This window comes from Gnatocerus cornutus, chromosome 1, assembly GCF_029298725.1.
Source record: "Gnatocerus cornutus isolate USDA-ARS CGAHR chromosome 1, icGnaCorn1.1, whole genome shotgun sequence".
NCBI classification, from domain to species: domain Eukaryota; kingdom Metazoa; phylum Arthropoda; class Insecta; order Coleoptera; family Tenebrionidae; genus Gnatocerus; species Gnatocerus cornutus.
Genome location: NC_142233.1, coordinates 34,943,360 through 34,952,582, shown reverse-complemented (window position 1 = coordinate 34,952,582; position 9,223 = coordinate 34,943,360). Strand labels below are relative to the sequence as shown.

At 39.6% G+C, this 9,223-nt stretch overlaps 4 protein-coding genes across 4 annotated transcripts; 3 read left to right on the top strand and 1 right to left on the bottom strand.

The window, feature by feature from the left end:
• Positions 1-1,101: 1,101 nt before the first annotated feature.
• Prp38 (pre-mRNA processing factor 38) lies at positions 1,102-2,141 on the top strand. The gene is made up of 2 exons (XM_088044449.1): positions 1,102-1,693; positions 1,738-2,141. The coding sequence occupies exons 1-2, from the start codon at positions 1,226-1,228 to the stop codon at positions 2,095-2,097; spliced, it is 828 nt and encodes a 275-aa protein (XP_087900575.1). The 5' UTR covers positions 1,102-1,225; the 3' UTR covers positions 2,098-2,141.
• On the bottom strand, positions 2,085-3,939 carry Mon1 (vacuolar fusion protein MON1 homolog). Its single transcript, XM_088044437.1, has 4 exons — positions 3,471-3,939; positions 3,223-3,420; positions 2,932-3,175; positions 2,085-2,884 (listed from the first exon to the last, which is right to left on the bottom strand). Exons 1-4 carry the CDS (start codon positions 3,767-3,769, stop codon positions 2,171-2,173), a joined length of 1,455 nt encoding a protein of 484 aa, XP_087900563.1. The 5' UTR covers positions 3,770-3,939; the 3' UTR covers positions 2,085-2,170.
• A 1,222-nt stretch (positions 3,940-5,161) lies between these two features.
• Positions 5,162-6,427, top strand: LOC148182074 (phytanoyl-CoA dioxygenase, peroxisomal-like). Its single transcript, XM_088030522.1, has 7 exons — positions 5,162-5,244; positions 5,292-5,408; positions 5,456-5,567; positions 5,613-5,780; positions 5,827-6,105; positions 6,150-6,287; positions 6,336-6,427. Exons 1-7 carry the CDS (start codon positions 5,237-5,239, stop codon positions 6,408-6,410), a joined length of 897 nt encoding a protein of 298 aa, XP_087886648.1. The 5' UTR covers positions 5,162-5,236; the 3' UTR covers positions 6,411-6,427.
• An 889-nt stretch (positions 6,428-7,316) lies between these two features.
• Positions 7,317-8,814, top strand: LOC148182073 (phytanoyl-CoA dioxygenase, peroxisomal-like). Its single transcript, XM_088033164.1, has 8 exons — positions 7,317-7,516; positions 7,565-7,681; positions 7,730-7,841; positions 7,899-8,066; positions 8,113-8,256; positions 8,306-8,440; positions 8,488-8,625; positions 8,680-8,814. The coding sequence occupies exons 1-8, from the start codon at positions 7,509-7,511 to the stop codon at positions 8,752-8,754; spliced, it is 897 nt and encodes a 298-aa protein (XP_087889290.1). The 5' UTR covers positions 7,317-7,508; the 3' UTR covers positions 8,755-8,814.
• Positions 8,815-9,223: the final 409 nt, after the last annotated feature.

Genomic DNA, 9,223 nt, shown 5'->3' with positions numbered 1-9,223 from the left:
TTTTTTAGGTGTCACAAACTAGAGGAGTTTTTTTCTCTAATGATGTATAATTTTGCTGAATATACCGACACGTGAAGGAAACAGTCGAGAAGCAGTAAGGGAGTAGTACGTTTGTGAATTTCCTAACCGGCAAATTCCCTCCAAATACTTTTCAACGAGTTTATCAACAGGTACGTGAGACGGGCCGATTAGAACCAAATTTATCAGGATCATGGAGGACCCAGGACTATTCGCACACCGAGAAGAGAACAAATGGTTCTTGATCTATTTTGAGATACTGGTCAGGTGTTATCAAAATTAATTGCAAACCATAGTAACCAATTACATGATTTATTAATAATTGTAACTACCAAAGTGTTGCTCTGGTCTCAAAATTATACTCCTAATAATTACCGAAAGAATCGAACACTGTTGCCGTTTTTCGCAATATTTAAAGTTATTTTGCTCCCTTACAAAGCTTAAAATACAAATTTTAAACAGCATTTCCAATTCGCAGCGTCTTAGAGTTTGACGTTCGTATCAGTTGATCCGCTATTTTTTGAACACTCTGTATAAAATCTATGCGAGTTTAAAGATTATAAAAATTGTATTGCATTTATTTAAAGATTATTGCCTTATTTATTATTTATTAGTATATGTATTTTGTTAAACGCAAGTTGTTAGTTAAACATTGAAAAAGTTTAATTATTTTTTACATGAATAATACGATAAAAGTATATTGTGATTAAGAAGCGTCCATCTACTGGAGATTTCATACAGCTATTGGAGGTATGAGCTCTTTTTTAAACTATTTTATTATTTTATTAAACTTACACAAGATTTTAATTATTTTTTTTAATTAATTAAATATTTTTACGTAAATATAATTCATTTGATTATATTTTATTCATAATTTATTGCATTATTTTGATAAAAGTATATCACAATCTGCTTAACCGTCCATCTATTGGTGTCGTTACTCTAAAGTGTTAAATGAGAAAAGAATACTAAAAATAATTGCCATTTTGAAGTAAACCCTGTTTTATGTATTTCCTGCTCTACGCCACTGGTGTGCAAGCAAACTAAATCTAGGGGAATCAAGGTTTACTGCGCGTCAGTACTGGACATTCTGTAGTTTCCTGCTTTACCTACACTGGTGTGCGAACCAAACTTAACTTTTCCTACGACAACAACATTTTGACAGTGCCAGTTTGTGTTTGTTTTCGGTTCCAATAACGCAGTAAAAATGGCAAACCGGACAGTGAAAGACGCCAAATCGGTCCACGGAACGAACCCGCAGTACCTCGTGGAGAAAATCATCCGTTCCCGCATCTACGACTCCAAGTATTGGAAGGAAGAATGTTTCGCCCTGACGGCGGAGCTCCTGGTGGACAAGGCCATGGAGCTGCGTTTTGTTGGCGGGGTTTTCGGCGGCAACATCAAACCCACCCCTTTCCTATGCTTGATTTTGAAAATGTTGCAAATTCAGCCCGAGAAAGACATCGTGGTGGAGTTTATCAAGAATGAAGAGTTCAAGTATGTTAGGGCGCTGGGGGCTTTCTACATGAGACTGACGGGGTCGTCTTTGGACTGCTACAAGTACCTCGAACCTTTGTATAACGATAACCGAAAATTGAGAAGACAAAACAGACAAGCGCAGTTTGAAATCGTGCATATGGACGAGTTTATAGACGAACTACTAAGAGAAGAAAGGGTGAGAACACTTTTTGGTTTTCTCCGCTGATTCTCTAACTGTAGGTTTGCGACGTGATAATGCCGAGGGTCCAGAAACGCCACGTTCTCGAGGAAAGTAATGAGATTGAGGCAAAAATCTCAGCCCTGGAAGACGACCTAGACGAAGAAATCGAATTGGAGGAAGAAAACAAACACCAAGCCACCGAAGAAAAACCGAAAGAGAAGAAGGAGAGGGAGCGGAAACGCGAACGTAGCAGATCCAGGGAGCGTCACAGGAGCAGAAGCAAAGAACGCCACAAAAAGGAGAAAGAACGGGAACGCGAACGCGAAAAAGAACGAGAACGGGAGCGCCGAGATCGCGAGAAAGACCGCAAAGACCGGAAGGAAAAAGACCGAAAACGAGACCGAGATCGCCATCATTAATTTTTTTTATCATACAATAATTAAATACATCAACAGTGTGAATATCACAGACTATTTTTCAAACCCTTGAAAACTAAAACGTGGGGGCATTGAGATGGAACAGTTTCTCCTCGCGTTTCTTGATCCAATTCAACAGACGCCCCACGGAACCAATAGCGCTGTTGGTATCAATCAAGGGCTCAAAAACCACGTACAGTTCAAACCCCCTGGTGTCCCACGCCAGAAGAGCCTCATCAGAGTTTTTCTCAAACAACAGTTTCAGGGGGCGCGTGGAACAGTGCAGCTGTTGGTGCGCCCTCTTGTACAAATCCGTCAACTTCTCGCTGTGTTTGTTGTACGGGGGGCTCAAACTAGGTTGGTAGAACTGCGCGGTGCTTTTACATTTGTACAAATAGTGCCGTAATTCCGGAAACCCCGCCACCGAACAAGTCTCCTCTTTTGCCCCCAACGATTCGTTCATCGCCTCCAAGCAGTTGCTGCGCCGGAGTTTCTCAACAATGCGTTGCTTGGCTTCGCTTAAGGTGAAGAAGACGTCTCTTTCGACAGTGAGGAGGAGGAGACAAGCTTGGCAATCTTCAGCGAGGTAGGAGACGTGGCCGTAGAGGAAACCACTGGCGTCGAAGCGTGGAAGGCACAAGGGCGTCCAACTTTCGGCGGTTTTTAGGCTCTCTGAGGCTTGCACCAGGTTGAAGATGAGGTGGAGGTCCGCGGGGTGAAGACAGTATTTTTTCATCCGCACCAGAGTTATCAGTTTGTTGTTGCCGAGGAGTATCGCAAACACTATGTTCTGCAAAAAAGGAGTGAAGTCTTCAGATGTTGAAGTTGAGGGCTTACTTTGATTTTACTGCAGGCTCCAACGATGGCGGAACTGATACTGTCTCTGACTGAGGAGGCCAATGAGAGGCACTGCACTGCACCTAACGTGAAGGAGGGCTCTTTCTCAGAGAAATCCAGCAAGTGGTCAATTAGTCTTTCCACGCCCGCCAGGAGCCTCCTGAGGTCGTAGTTCTGCCTCTGCTCGTAAATTTTGTTCAGTCTAGTCAAAGTTAAGACACTAGCTATTTGATTAAAGACATAACTGAAAGAAAGAGTTCAGTCAAATGGTGGAAATAACAGAGGCCTTACTTTAACTGAGAAGAGAGTTGATTCACACTTTCATGGGTCCTGGAAGCCGCGACTAGAATCAGCGGCTTCTTGATGAGAAAGACGAACTTCATGTCCCCCGCGTGGATGCTCCTGATGGTGTCGTCATTCGACTGGACGAAGCTGACCAAAGTCTGCATGACTCCAAACAGCCACGCGAGTTTGTCCTCATTGCCATACCTGTAAAATAACCCCACAGTAATAAAGTAAAGTGACTTTAAGTTCCTCACCTTGAATAAATGGGTTTTCCTGCTAAACTAAGAACAAAAACGTGCTTCTTCCTCGTCGCCCACTCCTTGGACTGTATAAAATCATCCTCTTCACTGTTTACAGAGACGTTTTCTGCGGCCTCTTCGAAATTCTCCACGTTGCTATTTTCAACATTCGACTCCTCGTTTTCCGAAACGGCGTTTAAATTCTTTATTTCTTCAAGACTTGAACTCATATGATCGAAATTCTCGAAGGAATCGGTCGTAACTAGTACGCTCTCTGAAGCTGCCCCTGGTTCGACTTCAAGGCTTGATGACATTTTTCTGGGTTTTGCAATGGTGGGGTTAGGAGTGACGAAGAAACATTCTTATCTGTAGTTTTCCGAAATTGTTGTAAACAAATCACATCATTGCTAAGTTTTCATTGATTTGATTGATTTCTAACCTCTACCGCCCCTCTTGACATTGACAACTGACGTTGCGAGTTGGGGAATTCAGGGGTGCCAACCGCGATGTTGGAAATTTCAAATTTCAAAAATTGTAAATCTGCACGATTTTTCTTGTGGGTACGCTCATATCGGTGGTAGGGGGTGTGTTCATTCTGTTTGCATCTCTCTTTTATACGTTTAATTAAGCATAAATTAATTTGAGATGTTGATACAGCCAACTTTGACGTGTTGCTACTTTAAATTTATCCTAAATTTTTTCTTAAATTTAAACTTGATTTACACCTAAGAATTTTTGAAAATTCACGATTTTTTTTCTTCGGTCATGTTTATAGTAATATTTAATGTTGTCAAAGCAGAATATTAGTTAATTCTTTGTACAATGACGGCCAAAATAAAAAGGTACAGCTCTGAACGACATTGTAATTCAAGCCAAAAATTATTAAATTCGTGAACTACGTTATCACAACTACCAATAGTAGGCACTTGAAAATTTTGAACCTACAAGGGTTAAGTTGCGCCTACAATGTAAAGGCATAAAGGTGTTTTGTATATTTAAAAGTAAACGAAAATACAGTCGATTTAGTGTCCACTTTGACAGTTATTTTCTTTATTTAAGGTTTGAACAATAATGCAATGTTGAAAATTTTAGGATGACAAGGTTGGCATTATTTTTTTCCAGAATTTGACATTTGTCTATTTTGAAATGAAAATTGAGGTGTATCAAGGCGGAATTAATTGGTGCGAGCTTTTAAACATGTTCCAAGTAACATAAATGGCCCTCAGATGCGACTGCTGTTTAAAAACGGTAAAAAACTAATTTCATTTTGACAGATTTACATTGACAGAACCCACACGATCGTTTTTTGTACCCCAAAACCTTATTTACACAAAATCACCATTGCAACATTTGCAACAGGAACGAATTATGCGATGAAAATTATGAAATTTGTGACCTTGGGTGGACATTTGCAACCTGAGCCAACTCCCTATATACCTAAGCATGGATCAATGTATTTTTTTTTTGTTTTATTAATGTCATTGTTAGGCCGACAATAATGATCATTATGCCTTTACTTTGAAAGCTTAATTTAAAAAAAAAAAAAAAATTAAGCCGTCTTAAATGTTGGAAGATTCTAGTTTTTTTTTGCATTTAGCAAAGCGGAGACGCCTTTAGACGATAATATGGAAATAAACAACACATTTTTTCCAAATCAACGCAGCAACAATGATTGTTGATTTTCTTAATCGGAAGAACTTTGATAAGAAAGGTCTTTACGCAATTGCGTTTGTCGTAACAAAAGCAGCAGTTTGCGCCGAGTCATTTTCATTCCAACAACAATGGGAAGGTAAATATTATGAAAAAAAAACAATTAAAATTTCTGAAACCAATCAGATTCAGGTACACCACCGACCATGGGAGTCTCTCCGAAGAACAGCGCCAATTCTACGAAGACAACGGATACATCCTTATTAAAAATAACATCAGCCGCGCGCTCATCGACGAATTCTAGTAAATCTGCTCCAAAAACGACAAAAAACTTTATAAATTCTTTCTAGCCAACGCTTCGTCGATGTTTGCAATGGAAAAGTGGACCCCGGCTTCATGCTGGTGATGGAAGAGCTCTCCTTGCGAGGCAAAGGAATGAAAGGCGAGCATCTCATGAACAAAGTAGGTCCGCACCTTCTTAACTCCCCTTGAAAGGTCTTTTTGCAGATCCAAGACATTCTCTACGACGACGTTCTCTTCAAATACCCTTCAGACGACGCCCTCGTCGGCGTCGTCGCCAGCATTGTCGGCCCCAACATCACTGCGATTAATTCCATGATAATTAACAAGCCTCCGGACGCGAATCCAAATTCGTCTCTCCACCCTCTTCATCAAGTATTTCTTTGAATTCCGCCGCTTCCGGTAATTGAAGTTTTTGCAGGATCTTCACTACTTCCCGTTTAGACCAGCGGATCGCAGTGTCGCCTCGTGGACTGCCATGGAACCTGTAAATGAGGAAAACGGGTGTCTTTACGTGGTTCCGGGGAGTCACAAAGGGGAGTTGTACCCGCACGACTACCCCAAGGGGCACAAAACTAAGCTGTATCCGGGGGTACAGGGGATGGATCATCTTCCGAAACTGTACCTCGAAATGGATAAAGGCGACAGCGTTTTTTTCCATCCGGTGCTTCTGCATGGCTCGGGGCCAAACTTCACCAAAGTATTCGGTGTTATCAAATTCTTATCACTCACAAGTGTTTTCAGGGGTTTAGAAAGGCGATTTCCTGCCATTTTACTGATAGCAATTCGTATTTTATTGACTTGAAGGGGACTTCCCAGGAGAAAATTTCGGTGGAAATTGAGCAGGCCTTCGAGAGAAGGGGCCTGGAGATTCGCTACAACGTAAAATCTACAGGAAAAGTTTTCAGCAGTTCTTATTAATTGTTGCAGGATATCTGGAAGACCAAGGGGCGGCTAATTGCGGGCCAGCCAGGAAGGTTCCAAGATTTTTGGGCACATCTGTAATTCAGTTCATTGTTAATTTGCAATAAACTTTTCAAATTTTGAATAAAATCCATCCAAAGTCCAGCTCATTGTGCTATCAGTCCACTCTCCTGGGTAAATTTTTGAAAATTTTTGGGTGTAAATCAGGCTTTCAAATCTTTAGGGAGAAAATTAGGGGAAAATTTAATGTAGTGATTTTTGAGGTTAACAGAGTTCAATTGAAACGGTTTGCGCCATCGTCTTTCTAGCGTCTTTCTACTTATGATGAATTTTAAAAAACAACTTTTTAGACTAAAAGTACTCCTTTGGACTTAATTGGAAAATGTCACTTCATACGGAGTCGTAGAAAAAATAACTAATTAAACATTTGTTACAACAGGAAGTTTTTAATAGAGATTAGTAGTTAAAGACGATTAGCTTCTATACCAGACCTATTACTATTGGTCTACTCATTAAAAAGTTAAGTTGGCAGCAGCTCCTAGCGATTTTTATTCCTAACAGTTGGCAGCAAAAGCATTTGCCCTTGAAGCTAATCGTCTTACGCACGATTGGTAAAACTTGTTAAATCTTTATTGAAACCTTTCTTTTGCAACAAAATTTTAATTAATTATTAATTAATACACTTAACTTTGACAACGTGTTAACCTCAAAAATCGCCACCTTCAATTTTCCCCTAATTTTCTCCCTAAAGAATGAAAGCTAGATTTACACCCAAAAATTTTCGAAAATTTACACAGGAGAGTGGACTGATAGCATGCCACAGTTGCGTCAAGGTCAAACACTCTTATTGCCAATTGTTACCAATAAAAATTGCTAGGAGCTGCTGCCAACTTAACTTTTTAATGAGTAGACCGATAGTAATGAGCTGCACTTTAAATATGCAATCTAGTTTTCTTCATTTTATGATTAGCAAAGTAAAAGTAGGCAACCAATTATTCACACCAATGTTGCAGTTTGTTTAGCAACGACCTTCTGTTTACGTGTTATAAATAAATAAATAGATAAGATCAGAGTTAACTCAGTGATAAGTGTTTATGTATTAGCAACAACATATAAACAAGATGATTTTCAGTTTATAGAATCAGTTGTTGACAACGGACAAGGTGAACAACTACCAACATGGCAAGGTACGTTTCGCCCTTCTTTTTGTTATCTGTTTATTTAAACAATTCTAGATTTAAGTACACATACGGTGGTGGTATTCTCTCTGAAGAACAGCGCAAATTCTACGAGGACAACGGCTACGTGTTGATAAAAAACAACGTCAATCATGCTCTGATAGATGAAGTCAGGTATGATCCTCCCTAAGACCTCCAGTGAAAGTAACACACTTTTCACAGACAAAGATTTATTGATATTTGTGATGGACGGGCAGATTCCGGTTTCATGACAGTAATGAAGGATCCTTCCTTAAAAAACAAAGGAGTTAAAGGAGAATATCTGATCAACAAGGTACAACCTTTGTACCATAATTGCACTAATCTTTGGATTTTGCCCTCTCGTTTTTAGATCCAGGATTTTTTGTTTGATGACGTTTTGTTCAAATACGCGACTGATAGGGCCGTTGTGGATGTAATTTCCAGTATCGTGGGCCCCAATGTCACCGCTGCTCATTCCATGTTGATTAATAAGCCTCCGGATTCGGACCCTGGGGCGTCTCTACATCCTCTCCATCAAGTACTTTCTTGTTTTCTCGCTTCGCTATTTATAAGAGAGATTGTAGGATCTGCACTACTTTCCGTTTAGACCGGCGGAGAGGATTGCAGCGTCCTGGACTGCTATGGAAAGGGTGGATGAGAGCAATGGGTGTCTCTACGTGATTCCCGGGTCCCATAAAGGGGAGTTGTACCCGCATGGATACCCAGAAGTACTGGTTTCTTAATTATTGATTAGTTAATTTAATGGGGGTTTTATAGGGGTACAAAAATAGGTTGTACCATGGAGTACAAGGCCTGGATCACCTTCCAAAAGTCCACGTGGTTATGGAGAAAGGGGACACTGTCTTCTTCCACCCCATTCTTCTTCACGGGTCGGGGCCAAACAGTACCAAAGTAGAACCACTCCTATCTTTGACTTGAGTACCTATTGTTGATTGCAGGGGTTCAGAAAGGCAATATCCTGTCACTACGCGGATAGTAATTGTTACTTTATTGACGTCAAAGGTACCACCCAGGAGAATATTTCCGCGGAAATTGAACAAATGGCTGCTAAAAGAGGAGCAAAACTTGCGTTTGCTGTTAGTACCACGGTGTGGTGCAGTGTTTTGAAGTTTTTAATTGCGTTGTTTTAGGACATTTGGAAGTCCAAGAGTCGTTTGGTTAGTGGAGTACCTGGAAACTTCCAGAAGTTTGACAGTCATATGTAATGTTTTTTGGGTTGGGTTTATTGTTAACATGTAAATAAAAGTTGATATTTTCATTCTAAAGTAGTCTTTCTATATAAAATTCCTTGGTTTGCACTTTATGAACATAAAAAGTCGCAGGAAGAATATGTGTATAATTGGTTGCATACCTATTATCTAAATTTTATTTTTTTTTAAATTTAGTTTTGAGCTTAAATTTGGCACGCACTACTAAAACTGGATACCCCTGAACCTATTTCTTTTAGTTTTTTGTTATCTCAAAAATTTGCTGCAAAAAAAAATAGTGACATTTTTTGTAATTAGTCTAGTGGAATTTGAAAACTGGTAAGCTAAGACACGCGGCACGACGGAGATTTTTAAATAAAATAAAATAATAATTACGTCTTGAATCTTTAGTTTAGATTCTTTTTTAAGGAATTAAAATTGGCAAACAAAGTCATTTTCTGTATTTATTCTTACCAAAAATTCACGA